This window comes from Schistocerca americana, chromosome 5 (genome assembly GCF_021461395.2).
Source record: "Schistocerca americana isolate TAMUIC-IGC-003095 chromosome 5, iqSchAmer2.1, whole genome shotgun sequence".
Taxonomy (NCBI): domain Eukaryota; kingdom Metazoa; phylum Arthropoda; class Insecta; order Orthoptera; family Acrididae; genus Schistocerca; species Schistocerca americana.
The window spans coordinates 52,771,981-52,795,020 of NC_060123.1; the positions used below are offsets into that span (position 1 = coordinate 52,771,981).

Consider the following 23,040-nt stretch of genomic DNA (forward strand, 5'->3'; position numbering starts at 1 on the left):
TGCATTATTCAAAAGAGGTGCACGAAACAGGATCTAATGGATAGTTCCAAGAAAACTCATGCTCTCTTAACACTGATAACGAGGAAACATTCATCACACGTACTGGAATCTTAAGATCTTCGACAAAATTTTACCAGAAGAGGGGGTAATGAGGTACTGGGTAATCTTGAAAGAGAAACTTACATGGACTGCTCACATAAAGAATATATGTTCCGAGGCAAGAGGTGCCCCCATGTTGACTAGAAAGGCCTGTGGTAAAAATTGTGGTCGAAGCCCCAATAGCATGTAGTGGATATACATATGTAATAACATCTACAATAATTTATGGGGCTTCAGTATGGTGGAATAAAGTAGAACAGTAGGTTGCTTCTAAGGAACTTGGGAAGGTACATCAATTGGCCTGCCTAGCCCCCTAGCCCCCCCCCCCCACCCCCCCCATGAACCATGGACCTTGCCGTTGGTGGGGAGGCTTGCGTGCCTCAGCGATACAGATGGCCGTACCGTAGGTGCAACCACAACGGAGGGGTATCTGTTGAGAGGCCAGACAAACATGTGGTTCCTGAAGAGGGGCAGCAGCCTTTTCAGTAGTTGCAGGGGCAACAGTCTGGATGATTGACTGATCTGGCCTTGTAACAATAACCAAAACGGCCTTGCTGTGCTGGTACTGCGAACGGCTGAAAGCAAGGGGAAACTACAGCCATCATTTTTCCCGAGAACATGCAGCTTTACTGTATGATTAAATAATGATGGCGTCCTCTTGGGTAAAATATTCCGGAGGTAAAATAGTCCCCCATTCGGATCTCCGGGCGGAGACTACTCAAGAGGACGTCGTTATCAGGAGAAAGAAAACTGGCATTCTACGGATCGGATCATGGAATGTCAGATCCCTTAATTGCGCAGGTAGGTCAGAAAATTTAAAAAGGGAAATGGATAGGTTAACGTTAGATATAGTGGGAATTAGTGAAGTTCGGTGGCAGGAGGAACAAGACTTTTGGTCAGGTGATTACAGGGTTATAAATACAAAATCAAATAGGGGTAATGCAGGAGTAGGTTTGATAATGAATAAAAAAATAGGAGTGCGGGTTAGCTACTACAAACAGCATAGTGAACGCATTATTGTGGCCAAGATAGACACAAAGCCCATGCGAACTACAGTAGTACAAGTTTATATGCCAACTAGCTCTGCAGATGATGAAGAAATTGACGAAATGTATGATGAGATAAAAGAAATTATTCAGGTAGTGAAGGGAGACGAAAATTTAATAGTCATGGGTGATTGGAAATCGTCAGTAGGAAAAGGGAGAGAAGGAAACGTAGTAGGTGAATATGGATTGGGGGGAAGAAATGAAAGAGGAAGCCGCCTTGTAGAATTTTGCACAGAGCATAACTTAATCATAGCTAACACTTGGTTCAAGAATCATGAAAGAAGGTTGTATACCTGGAAGAATCCTGGAGATACTAAAAGGTATCAGATAGATTACATAATGGTAAGACAGAGATTTAGGAACCAGGTTTTAAATTGTAAGACATTTCCAGGGGCAGATGTGGATTCTGACCACAATCTATTGGTTATGAACTGCAGATTGAAACTGAAGAAACTGCAAAAAGGCGGGAATTTAAGGAGATGGGACCTGGATAAACTGAAAGAACCAGAGATAGTAGAGTGTTTCAGGGAGAGCATTAGGGAACGATTGACAAGAATGGGAGAAAGAAATACAGTAGAAGAAGAATGGGTAGCTCTGAGGGATGAAGTAGTGAAGGCAGCAGAGGATCAAGTAGGTAAAAAGACGAGGGCTAATAGAAATCCTTGGGTAACAGAAGAAATATTGAATTTAATTGATGAAAGGAGAAAATATAAAAATGTAAATGAAGCAGGCAAAAAGGAATACAAACGTCTCAAAAATGAGATCGACAGGAAGTGCAAAATGGCTAAGCAGGGATGGCTAGAGGACAAATGTAAGGATGTAGAGGCTTGTCTCACTAGGGGTAAGATAGATACTGCCTACAGGAAAATTAGAGTGACCTTTGGAGAGAAGAGAAGAGAACCACTTGTATGAATATCAAGAGCTCAGATGGCAACCCAGTTCTAAGCAAAGAAGGGAAGGCAGAAAGGTGGAAGGAGTATATAGAGGGTTTATACAAGGGCGATGTACTCGAGGACAATATTATGGAAATGGAAGAGGATGTAGATGAAGATGAAATGGGAGATAAGATACTGCGTGAAGAGTTTGACAGAGCGCTGAAAGACCTGAGTCGAAACAAGGCCCCGGGAGTAGACAACATTCCATTAGAACTACTGATGGCCTTGGGAGAGTCAGTCATGACAAAACTCTACCATCTGGTGAGCAAGATGTATGAGACAGGCGAAATACCCACAGACTTCAAGAAGAATATAATAATTCCAATCCCAAAGAAAGCAGGTGTGGACAGATGTGAAAATTACCGAACTATCAGTTTAATAAGTCACAGCTGCAAAATACTAACGCGAATTCTTTACAGACGAATGGAAAAACTGGTAGAAGCGGACCTCGGGGAAGATCAGTTTGGATTCCGTAATAATGTTGGAACACGTGAGGCAATACTAACCTTACGACTTATCTTAGAAGAAAGATTAAGAAAAGGCAAACCTACGTTTCTAGCATTTGTAGACTTAGAGAAAGCTTTTGACAATGTTGACTGGAATAATCTCTCTCAAATTCTGAAGGTGGCAGGGGTAAAATACAGGGAGCGCAAGGCTATTTACAATTTGTACAGAAGCCACATGGCAGTTATAAGACTCGAGGGACATGAAAGGGAAGCAGTGGTTGGGAAAGGAGTGAGACAGGGTTGTAGCCTCTCCCCGGTGTTATTCGATCTGTATATTGAGCAAGCAGTAAAGGAAACAAAAGAAAAATTTGGAGTAGGTATTAAAATTCATGGAGAAGAAGTAAAAACTTTGAGGTTCGCCGATGACATTGTAATTCTGTCAGAGACAGCAAAGGACTTGGAAGAGCAGTTGAACGGAATGGACAGTGTCTTGAAAGGAGGATATAAGATGAACATCAACAAAAGCAAAACGAGGATAATGGAATGTAGTCAAATTAAATCGGGTGATGATGAGGGGATTAGATTAGGAAATGAGACACTTAAAGTAGTAAAGGAGTTTTGCTATTTAGGGAGTAAAATAACTGATGATGGTCGAAGTAGAGAGGATATAAAATGTAGACTGGCAATGGCAAGGAAATCGTTTCTGAAGAAGAGAAATTTGTTAACATCGAGTATAGATTTAAGTGTCAGGAAGTCGTTTCTGAAAGTATTTGTATGGAGTGAAGCCATGTATGGAAGTGAAACATGGACGATAACCAGTTTGGACAAGAAGAGAATAGAAGCTTTCGAAATGTGGTGCTACAGAAGAATGCTGAAGATAAGGTGGGTAGATCACGTAACTAATGAGGAGGTATTGAATAGGACTGGGGAGAAGAGAAGTTTGTGGCACAACTTGACTAGAAGAAGGGATCGGTTGGTAGGACATGTTTTGAGGCATCAAGGGATCACAAATTTAGCATTGGAGGGCAGCGTGGAGGGTAAAAATCGTAGAGGGAGACCAAGAGATGAATACACTAAACAGATTCAGAAGGATGTAGGTTGCAGTAGGTACTGGGAGATGAAGAAGCTTGCACAGGATAGAGTAGCATGGAGAGCTGCATCAAACCAGTCTCAGGACTGAAGACCACAACAACAACAGCCATTAAAGGCAGAATTACTGGTATATCCATTGCTGGAATGGAGACAATGCTGGAGATGTCCCAATTACATCTTTGGGCAACAATAGCAGCCATGGTAGGGGCATACCAGTTAAAAACTGGAAAATACCAGAAACCTTTAAGAAATCTAAAATCCCATACCAGCATATGAACATAGAAAGTATAGCAATGGTTGGGAAAATGCTGGTTGACTATACAATACATTCCAGCTGCTTCAAAAAACCTTTAAATGTAACTATTAGAAGCAGGAAGTAGTGAAAGAATGAACCAAAATACTGTTCAGAATACATAACCTGGTTTATTGATGGATCAAAAACAGACGGAGAGGCTGGGACTGGTATATGCAGGATACAGCCTAGACTATAGAACACAATCTCTCTAAGAGAAGATGGCCACAGTACTCCAGTGGAGATATTTGTTATCAGAATGTTTGTGAAGGAGAATATACGTAGGTGCTACAAGGGTCACAGCATTGTAGTAGCAGATGTCAACACACTCTGATAACAAGTCGTCAACTAGTTCAGTTAAGCTGTCAAAAATGTTCGTGTGTTGGTTACCGGGAGGACTATAATTAAATTTCACTTCACTGCAGTGTGATCCCGGCCGCTGTGGCTGAGCGGTTCTTGGTGCTTCAGTCTGAAACCGTGTGACCACTACAGTCACAGGTTCGAATCCTGCCTCGGGCGTGGATGTGTGTGATGTCCTTAGGTTAGTTAGGTTTAAATAGTTCTAAGTTCTAGGGGACTGATGACCTCAGACGTTAAGTCCCATAGTGCTCAGAGCCATTTGAACCATTTGAACTGCAGTGTGATGCCCTATGACTGATGAAAACTTTCCTTAGTTACCAATCAAGCTTGACTGATGCACCTACACTGTAGAAATCATTTTGCCTCATTCATTATATATTTGGAATGTTCTGCTTCTGTTACAGTAATTTGATTTATTCTAAAATAAATGTTGTACTTGATATGCCAGAATGAATATTTCGTATCTGTATCTGGCAGAGTTATGAGCAATTCATACTCAGTTTGGAAGGCTATCAACAGCTCTTGCAACAGTGGTCACCACGAAGTGATACAGCCAGCAAGAATAAAATGCTATACAGCCAACTGATCGGCGATTTTTCAAGAATCAAGAATTTTTTGAGATAGTAGACATACCAGTCATATCAAGGCTCGCAGTGCGACTACCTCTGCTTTGGCCACACAATCCGGCATTATGGTTTGCTCAAGTTGAGGTACGTTTTCTCCGCACCAGAGTAAAAGCAGCCTTCACAAAATTCGTGATAGTCATCAGGAAATTGTACAATTGTAATGCCACAGAAGTACAAGACATAGTACTCAAGCCTGTGGAGACTCTATCAGAGGCTCTACATAGAGCTGATTCACAGGAAGAGTGAGTGAGGCAAGTACTTATGCAGGACGACATTGGGGACAGAAAGCAGTCTCTGTACCTTCAACATCTCTGTACCTTCAACATCTGCACAGCAAGGTCATTGCATGCACCATACCAGATACGCTGTTGAGCACACTGTGGAGCAGCATGCCAGCAACTAAAATAAAGACCATTATAGCATCCCTGACAGACATGTCACAACAAACTGTAATGGGCCTAGCAGATAGAATTCAGGATGTGACCACGCCATCCCAATGCAGTTCATCAGTGGCGACTTGCAACAGTGCATCGATAGCGACACACGTGAATTAAGACAGCCTCGCAAACAAGGTTGAAACACTGAGAAAACAGATAAGCCAGCTACTATCTGACGCTTTTGCAGAATGAGGCGAAGCGCCTTCACATCGCTCCTGTCACTTGTTAAGACGATATCGTTATAGGCATGAGTCATCGACAGATGTAACCCGCTGACATAGACCTGAGTTACAGAACTGCACGTAGTTGTACTAGTAGGCAGCAGAGGTCAGCAGTTGACGGACAGTGCTAGCAGTCATAGTCAAAACAATGTTGTAAAGTTATGTCTGACTAATATTTAATGTATTTGCATAATTATAATTGTTTTATATGTGTATTAATTAGCAGTGTGAGTGTTGTATAAGTGAAGAAGAACAGAAGTAAATGAAAATTGTTTTGTTTATTCATGAAGTACCAGTTAAAATATACAGGGGATTTACTATAATTAAATGTGCAGTCAGTTTATGGTACTAATAAATTGTGAGTAGAACACAAAATTAATCGGTAATTTCGGAAGGAGTAATTTTATATTTGATACTTTTCTAAATTTATTCCTTTAGCAATTGCCATAGAAAGAAATGTTTTACTATGATTGGTCATTGAAGTAAAGCGCGGGTTAGCACGGGATAATACTACAACCTGATTTGCTGTTTGTGATATCAGCCAATCAGAAAAATGCAGGCTCGCGCCAATCTACACTGGGAACAAAGCCTTTGGTGTGATCTAAGTAAGTGGGGGCTGAGGGTTCGAACTAGTAACATCTCACTGAAAGCAGCTGCGACGAAAGTACTCCAAAATCGCGGAAAAATGCTAATTATGAGTTCGCGAAGTAGTACAAAGTGTATTTAAGTGAACGGTATAGTGGAAGTCATGTGGAATTTCGGCCGGAATATCAAAATTATTGCTTTTGACTGTTAGTTAAAACCCCGTGGCGTGTTGTGCGATCTAAGACTGGAACAGGTATTACCTGTAGAGAAGAGTGCACAACATTTGAGCGAGCATTTTCATAATTAATCGATCCGGTGAACTCTATTAACTTTGGTAACGGGTGTAAATACCATAAACTGGCTACATGTGTGATTGTGGTGTGTGCGTGTGAACTTTACATTGTGTTTCCACTTAGTACGGACTTGGCAGTATTAACTGTAATCTTAATTGTAAAAATACACCTAAAAATTTACATTGCCAAGTTAAAACTTTTATTTCAGTACTAGCCACATCCCGTTTACCGGACAATTCTATGTATGTTGCGACCGGCAATAGACAGTAGTGGTCTAGTATTTTCTACTACAGCTTTTAGCTAGACAAATGAACATTGCTGGACATTGGCAGGGCGGTAAAAAGTGACGTGCCGCACCGCACATGATGCATCGGCCTGGGAAACTACAAAGCTGTAGGAACCGAATTCGTGATCGAGAGGAACGGCCAATAAGCAACTTTACAACAGTGAATGTAGGTGCGAGTGAGATAGTGCTGTGAAGACGAACATACGTTTTGAGATACAACGAGGAGAGAACCTGTGGAACGGAAATTTTATAGCGAGCTGGATGCTACGGGACTGAAGGCGCAGCGTAGAATTGGTCTGCTGAGCAACAGATGGCACAGTAAGCGGACAGCAAGGCGCAGCAGCTTCCATCGCAGTGGTAACGCGTGGGGGCCCTGAATCTGGTACATCGTGGGAAGGAAGGCAGATTGCTGTTTTCAACATGCTGCGACGACGTCGGACGAAGAAATATAAGCTAAGTTCATATAGTGTATTACTTGCATGTGTAAACAGACTTGCTGGTATGGATGGGAATGATAATTCTGTGGATGTGAGAGAGGGCGATGTAAGTCAGTTTGATGTGAGTGCTAGTCAGGCAAGTACTCCTGAACAAAAGCAAGTAGGGGATACTGTTAATATGGAGGTATTAAGTAACGCTGTGCCTCAGATATCTCCAGTTGTAAAGATGGAAGTGGAACACAATGTTCCGACCGATTCTGGTATGAGTGACAGTTTAAATCTTCACGATAGTCAGTTGAATGATTTCAGTATTAATAGTTTGTTTGATGTCAGTAGTGTTAATGTGAGTGACGAGGCTGACAGAACAGATATCAAATTTGGTATTGTGCCTGTACAATTAGCTGAACAAAAAATTGTACAACAGAAAAACAAACCAGTAAATTTACAAGATATGTTTGCAGCTTTAATGGCGAATATGAATCAAATTTTCAGTAATATTAATCAGAATTTAACTGAGATAAAACAAAATTTTGGGAAGTTAGATCAGAAAGTTGAACAACAGTCTGGTAGTATTTTCAAGCTAGCTAATGATCTGAAACAGTTTAAGACTGAAATTAATGAGAAAATAGAACAACAGGCTGTTGAGCTTAAAAAGATGTGGAGGACGGATTTGCAGGTGTTTGATACTCATGTAAATAAGAGAATTTCTGATGCAGAAAGTGGGTGTAAAAAGTCTTCAGAAAATGTTGCTATTGGAAGGAAAAAAGAATATAGATCAGATAAGAAAAGAAGTAGGTCAAGTCAAGTCAAGTCAAATCTGACGTCAGTAGAATCTGTGTGTCAAACTGCACATGGAAATTTAAATAGAAAAATTGATTCTGTGAATGAAAATTGTTTGGACAGTGTTAAAGTTGTGTCTGAACGAGTGAGTGCGGTTGTGAGTGGTGTAGAACAAATTACTAACAAAACTGAACAAATAACCCTTAAATTAAATGAGCATGACAGTAGACTAAACAAAGTGGAACATAATATTAAATTGGGTGCTAACGGTGTGAACTGTAGTATGGTTACGGAAACTGCTGAAGTGTCTTATATTACAAACAGACAGTTTCTTCGTTTTGATCCAGATGGTAATCATCCGAAAGAGTTCTGGAACGATTCTGAAAATGTTTTGCCTAGTTTGTGGAGTGACCGACAGAAGATTAGTTTCGTAACATCGAAGTTTTTGGGTGAGGCTAGGATATGGGGAACGACTGCAACAGAACAATATGAGACGTTAGAGCAGTTTAAACAAGCGTTTTTCAAAGAATATTGGGGCAATCAAAAGCAAATAGAGATTCAAAAGTTTCTGGGTTGGGGAAAAGTTCAATCCCAGGAAAGAGAATATAAAAATATTTGCTTTAAGATGGGTGACTAATTTATCATATTTGAAGAACAAATTAGAGCCTGAGCAAATAATTATGGGGTTAGATGGAAAGTTGCCTCTAAGCCGGAGAAATAAAGTAGGTGCCGCTCCTAGGGACAATGTTGACAAGTTTATTAGCTATTTGGAAAGGGGGGAGAAGCTTATGCAGGAAGAGGAGCAGACAAATCATAGTTTTAGGCCTCAGAATACAGTTGAGAGAGGTCAGAATGTTAATGTAAACAGAATGGGTGTGTCACATAATAGCCGAGGAAGGGGTTGGCGCTATGCTTCAGTTCCAAGGACAATTGATAATGATCAGGGGCACGCTTACAGATTGCGATCGCCAATTCATGATGACAATGATTTTCAGGAGAGAGATCAGGTGGGGGTGCGAGGCAGAAATGAAGCAGAATCACAGGGCACGGGAAACTAGATCCCGTCTGTGAAGGGGCTGGCATTTGCAGAACGGGTAGCAGTAATTTGAATCTGCTGGCCATACCTTTTGTATACAATAAGAATAAAGTAACTGAAGTCCAAATTATTGACAATAGTGATACAACTGAAAGTAGTAAAGCGAAGGATGATAGAATAGGCATGCTACAAGGTGGCTATGTAGATGGGAGCAGGCAAAAGGAGCACTGTGCTGCAGGTTGTTTGGTGGGAAAAGATGTTGAAAGTGATGTAAAATCTAGCAGTGAGGGAGAAGTGTACAGTAGAGTGAATGAGGAATCTTGCCAGGGAGAAGGAGGAGATACGAATACACAGGGATTGGAGGAGCTAGATGAGAAGTGGATAGAAGAATTATTGATGTCAGTAAACAGGGACATAGAGGAAGCTATGGAAGCATTTCATGCCGGTGATGACCAGAATGGGGGTCAGCCGAGTAAAAATAATGTAGAAGGAGAAGATGAGGTAGAAGAATTAGTGGAGAAACTAATTACTGTAGAAAAGGGAGCTGCAGAGTTGCAGAAGTGTTTTAATCTATCCGTAGTGAATAGGCTAAAGAATGTAAGAAGGGAGAGTAGTAAAAGCAATCCTGTAGATATTTGTATAATCTCTGGGCACAAGGAAGGTTTCGAAAGGCGTAAAATTGTACACGACTTGCTTGAGGAGGATGAAGTCATTGTTAAGGAAGAAAAGAAAGTTCGACCAGTAATCAGTCTGTTAGTGCAAGGGTAAGAAGTACAGTGCATAGCTGATAGTGACTGTGATTTGTGTGCTGTTAGTCAGCAATGGTTAGATGCTTTGCCTAATAAAAGAGAACTAGTAATTATGCCTGTCATGGGAATCCAATTAATTGTAGCCACAGGAAAAGTGAAGAAGCATGTAAAGTATGAAGTGATGTTGCCTATCAGTATAAATGGTAACCAGCTGTATCATAACTTTCTAGATATTGAAGGCTTAAGTATAGACATGTTAGTGGGAATTGATTTCTTAATGAAGTACAAGGGGAGGCTGGACTTTGAAAATGACAATATAAGCCTGGAAGTGAGTGTGAAAAACATTATAGTGCCTTTCTCTAAGAAAAGAAAGCTTACAAAGAGGGAAGGTGAGCAGATTCAGATTAGATATTGTAGGAAGAGAACAGATCTGGAAGGATACAACGAATATGGGGACGAAGTGGAGGTAGATCCTGGTGAAAGCTATAAACAGGAGTTGAGAAAGTTAGAGTAATGAGATAAGCAGATATAATTTGAAAAATAAAATGATGCATTTTGGTGAATTTGCATTAGTGAGGTGGTGTCATGTTGAATATGAAGATATACGTTTTGAAGTAGTAGTGAGAGAAGTAACACAGATGACTAATTACAGAATATAATAAAAGGGCTCAGAGTAATGAGGAGGAAGGGCATAACTTGTTGTAGAAGGGAGTGTTATCCTGTTGGAAAATGGTAAAGGAATTGTGGAGTGTTGTTACAAAAGTTGATGTTTGGAGAAAAAAAAAAAAAAAAAAAAAAAAAGGTGTTAGTTAGCATTTGATTACTAATGGAAAGCGAGTAAGATGATTTGCAAGAAGATGCATGGTTTAAATGGAAAATGAATCTATGCCAAAAATGACATGAAATTTACCAGAGGTGACTAATAAAATAAACCGATAGAGACGACAACCAAAATATTACTAATACTAATGCTACCAGGTGTGAAAGGTAAGAGTGAATGGGCGTATATAACGGATTTTGTAAATAGTTATATGTATTTGACTTTAATATCTTATGTGATTTTGGAGTCATGCTCAAGTTTTATTTTTTGTGTATTATTTGCTATTGTAAAAGCCTTTTTAAAATTTTTTGAAGAAAAAATCATAAAGTTAAGCATATTTATGGAACCTGGTAAAAGCTGTCATAAAGACTTTGCCGTAGTTGTCAAGTTTTGAGAAAATATTAAGTGGATAGGGAATAATCAGAATTTAACCTAATTAAGTGATTTCAGTGTATGCCTTCAATAGCAATGCATAATTTTCCTGAAGTAGTTAAACACTTTAAAAGAAAATGCAAATTTTCTTGCAGTTTAAGAGTTAAATGTTCTGTTAATTTGCTTTGAATAGTTAAAATATAATTAATTAAAGAGTATAGCATAGGGAGAACAATTTTATACTATGTGTTAAGACGGTTATGTATATTAGTAGTCTTAGACGAAACTGTGTTTTGTAGGTAAAAACCATTGTACAATAAGGACTGGCCTGAGAGGGGACCAATGTGCAATGTTATGGATGCCAACCAACAAAGGTGTTGTGACATGCTAAGAGAAAAATCGTGAGGTAGAGGACACTTATGCAGTGCAACGTGTAAGGTAGGAGTGATTTCAAAATTACACCAGGACACCAATCAAAGTGCGGGTGGAGATTCAACGAAATATTGAGTTCATGTAACTAAGAGGAAGTAAAAGGAGAAAAATTTAATTGTAATGGACAAGAACTATTTTATGTAAAGTCACAATTTGTGGAAAGTTTGGTTTTGAAGGAAAAAATTAATTAGTTCAGTTGTAAAGTTTTGAAAAATGTTTTGTAAAATATTAGACTTAGTTAGGCTATTCTGCCAAGTCCGAAGTAACAATTCTGTAACTTAGATTAGTAATTTTCAAATTTCACATTGGTTTTGAGAATAAGGAGACAGTCGCGATGTAGTAAAATCATAAAAAGTTGTTTTCAACAATTTTAATAATTACAGGGGGTATGAGGCATAGCGCCTTTGCATCCCTCCTGTAACTTGTTAGGACGATATTGTTATAGGCATGAGTCATCGACAGATGTCACTAGCTGACATGGACCTGAGTTACAGAACTGTACGTAGTTGTACTAGTAGGCAGCAGAGGTCAGTAGTTGACGGGCAGTGCTAGCAGTCATAGTCAAAACAATGTTGTAAAGTTATGTCTGACTAATATTTAATGTATTTGCATAATTATAATTGTTTTATATGTGTAGAAATTAGCAGTGTGAGTGTTGTATGAGTGAAGAAGAACAGAAGTAAATGAAAATTGTTTTGTTTATTCACGAAGCACCAGTTAAAATATACAGGGGATTTACTATAATTAAATGTGCAGTCAGTTTATGGTACTAATAAATTGTGAGTAGAACACAAAATTAATTGGTAATTTCGGAAGGAGTAATTTTATATTTGATACTTTTCTAAATTTATTTCTTTAGCAAATGCCAGAGAAAGAAATGTTTTACTATGATTGGTCATTGAAGTAAAGCGCGGGTTAGCGCGGGATAATACTACAACCTGATTTGCTGTTTGTGATATCAGCCAATTAGAAAAATGCAGGCTTGCGCCAATCTACGTTGGTAACAAAGCCTTTGGTGTGATCTAAGTAAGTGGGGGCTGAGTGTTCGAACTAGTAACATCTCATTGAAAGCAGCTGCGACGAACGTACTGTAAAATCGCGGAAAAATGCTAATTACAAGTTTGCGAAGTAGTACAAAGTGTATTTAAGTGAACGGTATAGTGGAAGTCATGTGGAATATCGGCCGGAATATCAAAATTATTGCTTTTGACTGTTAGTTAAAACCCCGTGGCGTGTTGTGCGATCTAAGACTGGAACAGGTATTACCTGTAGAGAAGAGTGCACAACATTTGAGCGAGCATTTTCATAATTAATCGATCCGGTGAACTCTATTAACTTTGGTAACGGATGTAAATACCATAAACTGGCTACATGTGTGATTGTGGTGTTGCGTGTGAACTTTACATTGTGTTTCCACTTAGTACAGACTTGGCAGTATTAACTGTAATCTTTATCGTAAAAATACACCTAAAAATTTACATTGCCAAGTTAAAACTTTTATTTCAGTACTAGCCACATCCCGTTTACCGGACAATTCTATGTATGTTGGAACCTGCAGTTGACAGTAGTGGTCTAGTATTTTCTACTACAGCTTTTAGCCAGACAAATGAACATTGCTGGACATTGGCAGGGCGGTAAAAAGTAACGTGCCACGCCCCAAGAAGATCCAGAAGTTGTTCCCCTAAGAACTCTCGAGCAGTTGGCAGCACAGCACGATATATGTTGGTATCATCGGAAGCTCAGTGACAAGGTGCTGAAATGCACTTCCCCATACACTTGCCCAAACAGCAATAGCAAATGGAAGTAGGCGCACCTCATTGTCAGTTGCCATCCCTACATCTCTTTGTAGCTGTCAGGAAGACAGGGTGGAAGTTTCTACTGGGCACAGGACCTGATTTAACTATTTTCCCATAGATTCTGTTGCATATATATCGGCTGATAATGTCGTTCTGCCTCTCTGCAGCTAATAACTAATCCATAGTGACCTACAGGACGCAGCACACAGAACCGGACTTAGGTTTTTGTCATGCCTTCACTTGAAACTTTTACCAAAACAGATGTGACAGAACCCATAATTGGTGCTAACTTTCTCGCACATTATCATCTGCTGCCACACATCGCCAACACATACCTTGGTGACAGCATCATCGGTCTATCTGCTGCCCCATTTCTATGCAGTGCAGCTGTGCATGGCAGCAAACTTTTCCAGTCAACAGGCAGCAAATACGCGGAGTTACTCGTGCAGTTCCCAGGTATCACATCAAGCAACTCCCAGGTGCTCCGAAAAAAGTACATCACAGCATTGTGCACTACATTAACACCACCACAGGCTCACTAACTTCTTGTAGGCCGAGATGTCTTGCTTCAGCTACTGTCAAAGCAGAGTTCAATGCAACATTGAAGGAAGGCATCGCATGCACCTCCAGTATCCCTTGGTAGTCACCTTTACAATTGGCGTCAAAAAGTATGGTGTTTGGCGACCATGCACAGACTACTACTGCACCACGGCCTACACGCAACTTCCTGTGGCAGAAGAGGATGTATTGAAGAAGGCTATTATTACATCATTTGGCCTCTTTGAGAGTCGGTCCATGACGTTCGGCTTAAGAAATGCTGCAAAGACTTGCAGAGGTACACAGCCTCAGTGCTACAAGGTTTGTCATGCTGTTTCGCATACTTTGATGACATCCTTGTTTTATCAACCACAGTAGAGGAACACCAACAGCATTCAGTCAAAATCTTTAGACAACTGGGCAAATATGGGATTGTGTTAAATACTGCCATGTGTGTTTTTGGACAACCACAGATATCTTTTTTAGGCCACCTGATATCCCTAGCAGAATTGTTAGTGCTTCCAGAAAAAGTAGAAGAAATATTGATGATTCTAATGCTGGAAGCTGCGAAAGAACTGCACTACTTTCTGAGAATTCTCAATTTTTGCCGGGGGATTCAAGAACCTCTAACCACAGCATTGCCTGGCCCTAAACTCAAGAGAAACATACCAGTACTGTGGAGGAAGCTATGAGCACTGATTTCAACACAGCCAATCAAACTATAGTGAAAACAGCACTACTCATGCACCATTAGTTAGAAGCAACTCTCACACCGGTGTTAGATAAAAGCCAACTGCCATCAGTGCAGCATTACAATAATGCAAAGACGGAGAGTGGCATCCACTTGCATTTTACTTGCACAAGCTCTACACCAGAACAAAAATGGAGCACACAGAATCTCTAACTACTTGCTCTTCACCGATCTATTAAATACTTTTGCATACAGTGGGAGGCGAGGCAGTTTGCAATTTACACAGACCACAACCATTCATCTACGTCTTCAGGCAGAACAAGGATAAAGGCTCGCCATGACAATACAGTAATTTGGAATTTATTGCTCAATTTAGCACTGGCATATGCCACAAATCAGGAAATGACAAGGGTAGCCAACAGTCTACCCCGTGTAAACAGTATAACAGACACAGTGGATTTTACTCAACTTGCCAAAGCACAAGAGTCAGACCAGGAGTTTCAGGATCTGCTGAAAGCCACTTCCTCCAACCTTCAGCTGAAACTGGTACGACATTTCTGCCATGAACAGCTGAACTGCCAAGTCTCGAATGGGGCACCTCATCCATTTCTACCTTCCTCATTCCATAGACACGCTTTCAAGAGTCTGCACGATTTATGTCGCCATGGTTTTACATTAACAATGAAACTGTTTGCTAGTCTTTTGTATGGCCTGGTATACAGAAAGGTTGTAAAACCTGGACTCGTGCATGTGTTCAATGCCAGTGTAGCAAAGTACCTTGCCATGTACATGAACCTGTGCAAAATTCCCCAGAAAAAACTGCATGATTTGTGCTTGTACATACTGATGTGGTAGGACAGTCACTGCCCTCAAATGGCCAACAATATCTGTTAACAGCAATCAACTGCTTTACTTGCTGGTCAGAAGCCATACCAGTCAACACTAACTCAGTGCAAAACACTAGGCACTGCCTTTGTTTCGCAGTGAATATCCCAGTTCGGTTGTCCGCTACACATCACAACAGACCACGGCTGACAATTCGAATCTCAACTATTTGACCAGCTGAGCAAATCCTGCGGTGCCATACACAACCCAGCAAGTAATGGAATGACTGAACACTAGCACTATTCATTAAAAGCTGCACTAATGTGTCACAAGTCAAATTGGGCAACAACTTTACTGTTGGTCTTGCTTGGTCTGTGAAACACTTGCAAATACAAGCTGAACTCTTCTTCATCTGAGCTAGTTTATGGAGAAGTACTATGGCTTCCTGGTGAGTTCATGATCCACACTTGGTCTCGATGGAGGATACCAGTCAAACAGACTTCATTTCTCAACGGAGAGGGCGAAAGATACAAATCTGACCACTTGCAGCATTGAAACAAGGGGTATCACAAAACTTTGTGCACTGCAAATTACAGACTAGTAAACACGTGATGTTATGCAGAGGTGGAATGAAACAGTCACTGACACTTCCGTACACATGCCCTCATTGTGTCATTGGCACAAGTGAAAAAAGCAATACATACCTCAATTAACAGCAAATAGACCAGCCTTTGTGTTGCCAGAACTACCACAAATGCATGCTTAATGCAACCAGCTACAGTGTGCTGTGAGTACAAAAACCTCCACTGGAAGCAGAAGCTCAACCAGAGCGCCAAACTTGTTCTGCATGGCACATTCACTTCCTGGTGTGATGCGTGGATGATGCTCCACTCTTCCCAAGGAGGATGGTGTAGCGGCAGACATCAGCACCCTCTGATAACGAGTCGTTAGCTTATTTGTTCAGCTAAGTTGTCAAAAAAGTTCACATGGTGGCCACCAGGAGTGTGACTCTCTATGACTGTTTTGTTCCGACAAAACCTTGCCTTAGTTATTGATCAAGTTTGGCTGATATGCTTGTAACAATTGTTCTGTCTCATTCATAATATGTTTGAATTGTTCTGCTTGTGCTACTGTGACCTGATTTATCCTAAAATAAATGGTGTTTCTGATTTGCTGGAATTAATATTTCATATCTGTAACTGGCTGAGTTGTAAGTGCTTCATATTCAGTTCAGAACGCTATTAACTAATCTTGTGACAAAACCATTCAGATAGCCAAGTAGCTCTGACACTTCTATCAGCCTCTGAAACAAAATTGAATATTGTTGTTCCATAAAAACACGGGAGAACTGCCGGATATCAGTAACGTCCTGCCACGATATTTCGGCGCAGAGTCTTCTGGCCATCTTCAGTTGAGTGCCACTGTAGTAGTACTGGCGAGTAAATATTGTTGCTGGATGGCATGAATCACTTCCGAGGGTAGGAAAGCATCAGGTTAAACCTGCTGTGGGTCCCTGGCTACTCAGGAATTTGAGGTAATGAACAAGCTGAGAGGCTGGCCAGGACAGGAACGAAGACTCCATTTGTCGGACTGGAACCTGTCTTAACCATCACTAAGGCAATGCTAAAAATCAAAACTAGGTTGCTAGAGCAGGAAGCAGCAAACAGAATATTGGACTAAGCTCAAAAAACAAACACGTGGCAAGCTAATGATGCCAAAGTCATGTTAAAGGAGAAGTTCTGCAAACCTTGACTTGAACAGGAGACAGACTAAACTCAGGGTAGGACTAATAACAGGCCATGAGAACTTCAGGAAACATCTGCACACAATGAGTACAGAATAAGAAGACAATAAGTGTAGACTATGCAATGAGGGGAATGAAAGTGCCCTACAGAATATTTGGGTCATTGACTCAGTGCTGACACCTGTGCTGATAAACAGTGTTTCGGCCACTATGAAATATTTATCATTCAGTTTTAATAAAGGACTGAACTTCTCTTCATTATGGCATAGTTACTGTGCTGCATCAAATGGAACAATAAAAGGTTGCACAAATTTTTAAAGGGTTTTCAGCAGTAAAAATGCATTGAGTAAACTCTGCATAGGGTTGATTTTAGCCCATACAAAGTACACGAAATGTAGATAAGATAACAAAATTTTATTTAAAATTGAGAGAAAAACAGTATCTCATTTTGTTCTCAAGTCATTGATTTTTATAACCAATGGATGGTTGCACATGATGCACCCATTTCCATCCCTGTGAATCAGGAATTATATGGTCAAAACAATTGTCAAATTTCATAAATGACCCACGACGTTAAAATGAGTTTTTTTCCAAGTGGTATGCCACAAAAAGGCACATACGTTGTATGATAAATACTCTGTTCTTTATTCATCAGACATGGACACAACTCGTTCACAGCAGTGGAAGGGTGGCAGCTCAGGACACATACAGACGTCAATAGCACTGTAGGGAAACCTAAGTTGCATGTGTATGCACATGCACGTCCACAGCACCTGGGGAACGGTGGAGTAGAATGTGTATACAACTCCACAACAGCGAAAGGGTTGGCTTTACTAGATGATAAGGGGGAAAAGTGCACAATAAACTTAATTTCAGTGCACACAGCAGCACGCTAAGAACACTGTGATTGGGCTTCTCACATAAATCAAATTAAACCAAAGCCTACAAAATGTCATGGCTATTTACTGGAGAATAGAAAAACTGGAAGAAGTCAAGTTTATGGGAAGATCAGTATGGGTTCTGAAGAAATGTAGCAACGTGTGAGGCAATGCTGACCCTGTGACTTATTTTGGAAGTTGCACTGAAGAAAGGCAGTCTAACTTATTAGCATTTGTAGAGTTAGAGAAAGCCTTTTACAATTTCAATACACAAATTAGTTACAGAAGAACAGAAAGACTTGGGGAATATCATTATGGGTTTCAGAGAAATGTAGGAACTTGCATACTAATATCGACAAAATGAGTTACCTTAGAAGATAATTGCAAAAAGACAAAACTATAATTATAGCATTTGCAGATTTATGGATAGTTTTTTACATTTTAACTCGACTTTCTTCTTTGAAGTTTTGAAGGTAACAGTGATAAAATACAAGAGTGAAAAATTATCTACAACTTGTACAGAAGGCAGACTGTCATTGTACAAGTCAAATGACATGATCCTAAAGGGAAGCAGTGGTTGAGAAAGCTGTGTGACAAGCCTTGTAGCCTACGAACACCAACAAAAGTAAAATGTGGGTAAAGGAATGTAGTCAAATAAAATTTGGTGATGTTGAAGGAATTAGATTAGGAAATTAGACACTGAAAGTAATAGATGAGTTTTGTTATTTGGTCAGCAAAGTAACCTATGATAGCCAACACAGGGAGGATACAAAGTGCAGTCTGTTAAGATCAAGGATGAATTTAAATGTTAGGAAGAATCTCCTGAAGATATGAGGGACACTCATGTAAAATAACAATTTCTTTCTCAGCCAGTTTTAGTTGAAAAGTACAGAATTTGTTGTGGGACACCATGGAATATTCCCACTTCAGGCCCTGTAGTTTCACGAAGTATTGACAGGTAGCACCACTATACTTAACCTTTAAAATGGCGTCTGTAACGGAGGTGCGTTCCAAGCAGAGACCTGTCATTGAGTTTCTTTTGGACGAAAACCAGAGCATCGCATATATTTTAGGTGCCCGAAGAATATCTACAAAGAACAAAAGCACGGTGAGTCATCGGGCGAGGCATCTGTCAACACAATCTACCGCGTGACAGCTGGCCGCACACAACTGGGAGTCCTGCAATGTTGGAACATGTGGACAGTCTCATTTAATGTGACTGACAGATCACAATCAAACACCTCACTGTAAAAACTGGATATCTCTGTTGGTAGTGCTGGCACACATGTTAACTATTTGGGGTACTCTAAGGCGTGCACCCACTGAGTTCCTCGCCGACCATAAAGAGCAGCGAAGAACCATCTGTATGGAATTGCTTGCATGTTACAAGCCTGAGAGGGACAATTTTTTGTTGAACATCATCAACAAAACATGAATTTATCACTTCAAACTGGAAACAAAATTGTAATCCATGGAGTAGTGCCACACCACCTCTCCTCCAAAGAAAAAGTTCAAAGCCATACACTCACCCAGTCAAGTCATGATGACAGTCTTCTGGGATTCTGAAAGGGTTATTATGTTTGATGTCCTCCTCCACGGTAGAGTGGTACCACAGAGGCATACAAGGCCTCCCAGTAAGGTGCATAAGATCACCGCACTGAATGGAGATTATGTCGAAAAATAGAGTTTTTCTGCCAATAGAGTGGGGAAAAATATGGAGTATTGGAATCCTGAATAAAACCAACCTGCTTTCAGAAAAAAATATTTCATTACTTACTGCATGTACCTCATACTTGTCTGTAATGTTCTCTTGTACGGAAGTGAAACGTGGACAAATAACAGTTCAGACAAGAAGAGAATAGAAGCATTTGAAATGTGGAGCTACAGAAGAATGCTGAAGGTTAGATAGGCAAATTGAATACCTAATGAGGAGGCAATGAATCAGGGGGGATATACTTTGTAGGTTGCAATAGTTAGGCAGAGATGATAAGGCTCACATGGGATAAAATACTGTGGAGAGCTGCATCAAACCAATCTTCAGACTGAAGACCGCAACAATTATCATCTTGATAAATATCATCATCAGGAAATCTCAAAGCTTTGCCTTAATCCTCTTTTCACATTTCTCCTCGGTTTTCTACACAGCTTATTCAAGGTACACGTTGAATAACATGGGGACTAGGTTCGAACATTGTCTCATGTATGGATGGATTATACTATAATTTTTTTGGATGACACTTCATTATACATAACTACATCATTTGAAAATCAATGAAAACCACAAGTTTTTGATATGAGATTTTTTTATCTATTAGATTATTTATTAGATTGTATATTACATTATATATCATTTGTAAGATAGCTGACATTGCAACTGTCATTATATGCTGAATAATTAGTAAGGCAACAATGCAAAAGATAGCAGGCTGGCTTTATCAAAATTTCCCTAGCAGGTAGCCAAAATCAGTTCTGTGCCTTTGGTGAGTCACCACCTAGGGCATGTTGTGTTGCGTCTGTCCATAAGTCTATTCCTGTAAAGAAGGTTGTGAACATTGTAGAAGAAAGTCATACAAAGAGAGAGAGAGAGAGAGAGAAATAGTAAAGAAAGGGCTGAAACAAGCACAAGTGGAACAGAAGTGAGATGAGATAAATTTAAACACATGGTTACTTACCCTTACCCTGCAACCCCCCCCCCCCCCCCCCACACACACACACATAAACACCATTGCCCACAATTTTCAAGAAAAGTAAAAGAGATAAGAATTTACATACCTTGGGTAAGGCTTTCTTGCTGCTAGGTTTATTGGTTTTACTATTCACATCTGTTTTTTCATCAACATCTTCTATGACCTCACTCACTTCTTCTATGTCATTTAATTGTGACACTTCTTCTTTGACAGTGACTTCTGAAAGTAAATCTTCTGACTTAACATTTGTCTTTGTTTTTGTTACCCTCTGCTTTTTATTGGTTACAGTTTTATTAGTTTTTTTAGTGGTCCCCTGTTCCAATTTTCTTTTCTTTTTTGGTGAAATTTCTTGTAGATCCGCCTTCACTTTCCTTTTGGGTTTACTCAAGCTTGGTTCTTTGGCATTACTTTTCACGCCTTTTTTCGCTTTCTTCCTGCCATTATCTGTGTCTTCATCACTATCATCATCAACAGGTGCAAAATCACTATCACTACTGGAATGTTTTCTCTTTTTAATTTTAACAACTTCCTGTTCCTCATCATCAGAATCAGAGGAATATATATAACGTTTTACGGTCTTTGTCCGTGTAAAAGCTTTATTCTCATCATCCAAAAGAATTTCTGGAATCTTGACAATTTTTGCAGGCACTGGGATGCAGTCATCGTCATCCTCATCAGAAGGGATCACCACTGCCTTGTCAGCCATGTTTACCTGTTTTAAAAGAAAGCTCAATAGTAAATCCCAAAGAACTGCATGTAAATACATCAGACATAGAGAATAGCAAAGAGCCAAGATTATTTTCTGTCCACGAAAAATATTTACTAAGATCAACCAGACACTATGTGTAAGGAACACCTTACACATACATAAGCCTTATGTCGATATTCTATCAGTGAAAAGAGACTAGGAGTAATGTTGAGAAAAACTGAGGAATACGAAATTTTATCAACTGGAATCTATTAGTACTCAGTTCACCTTGTTTGGCTGACATCATCCTGAAGGAGGAGACCTGGGATGTGGAATGCAAGGTAAACATTAGCAAAGTGAAGTATCTGTCAGAAGCTACATTAACCCTTTGATCGTAATGGACTGCCACAATAGTCCAACGCCACCAAGCCATTGTGTGGATGACTATTGCACAAGTTTTTAAACATATGCATCTTTAACATGTCACTGAGATGAAATATGAGGCCCATTCGAATGCAACTCAACTGGCAAACTTCCATCACACTATTACTTGCTTAAACCTGATAGATGGTCTTCCAATGGACAATATAAAATTTCAATGTCAGATCATTATTAGCATCAGATCAATATCAGCACTTTTGGCAGAGTCACAACACACACTGTTATTTGTTGTATACCCAAGGGACTGTAGTTCAGTGTAGGGTACACGAAATCCTTGTTCATTCGATATAAGCAGTTTTTGTGGTAATTCAATACACTTAGTACTTGGCTGTAAAAGTGTATAAGGGTACTTCAATCTAAACTCTATAATTTCTGATGACTCTGCATATTTGCACTTTGCTACGAGACTGTGTGCAGTTATAGACTCCAGATGACAGAGTAAATATTATAAACAAACTTTCTCACACTCCCGGTACCCATCAAAAGCCCAGAAGAAACCAAATGCTGAGGAATGATGAGTGTGCCTAAGGTAAAACTGCCACTATGAAGAAACATACTCCCTTCACTACATTTTTTGTTTTTCTCTTATTGCTAGCCTAGCATCTGACAGGAATGCACTGACATTTATCATAACTTATACTCTCACTGTATGAATAGAGTATAATAATTTATTATGTCAACAATCATTTAGATATAAAAAATATTCATGTTATCTGTTTCAGCAAATATTTGCCATCTTCAGACATGCTTAATCCACAAAACGCTTCATAAGGACTAACAAATATAGTGGAAACTTTGAATGTCAAAGTCATGACAAAATGCTATCTTTATCAGGCAACGATATGACGTACATTCATTCAAACGTCAAATGACTTTTAAGATGTTCGAAGTGCCTGCTATATTTGTTTATCTGTATGAAGCTTTTTGAATACTAAGCACACCCAAAGATGGCAAATATTTGCCGAAACTGCCAATGTGAATATTTTTTTACATATCTAAGCAATTGTTGACATAATAAATTATTACACAAACATTACAAAGGTCACATACGTCCAGTTGGCACCATGCCAGTTAAAAATTACTTAGAATGGAGGCCTGTTTAAAATATGCAATTCCTCACGCACTTAACGGAATCTTCATTTCTTTAACCCATAATTACATAATTTGTCAGTAGACGTGGATAAGAAAGTATGTTTCTTATTTTCTTCTTAATTTTAAGCAATATCCCAATATTTTGCTTTTTGTCCGATCACAGCTTACTGAAGGTTTTTCTACAATAACCAAGTACTCTATGTAGAACCCAAGACAACTATACCAGGTCCTTACAAAAATTATTTTTCCATATTTTACTATGGTTAAGCACATCACAATATGACTGAAAAAAAGACAATGAATTTGGGTTGGGTTAA

The 23,040-nt window shown here is 39.6% G+C and overlaps 1 protein-coding gene across 3 annotated transcripts in view; it reads right to left on the reverse strand.

Annotated features, from left to right (window-relative positions):
* Window positions 1–23,040, reverse strand: part of LOC124615701 (S1 RNA-binding domain-containing protein 1) — a 235,337-nt gene that overhangs the window by 158,053 nt on the left and 54,244 nt on the right. For 2 of the 3 annotated variants that reach the window (XM_047143740.1, XM_047143742.1), the window contains one exon: window positions 20,588–21,214. In XM_047143740.1, coding sequence (XP_046999696.1) covers window positions 20,588–21,208 — 621 coding nt within the window. In that variant the 5' untranslated portion in view covers window positions 21,209–21,214. Of the gene's footprint in view, window positions 1–20,587; window positions 21,218–23,040 lie in introns of all 3 variants that reach the window. The other variant, XM_047143741.1, reaches the window with a different exon arrangement.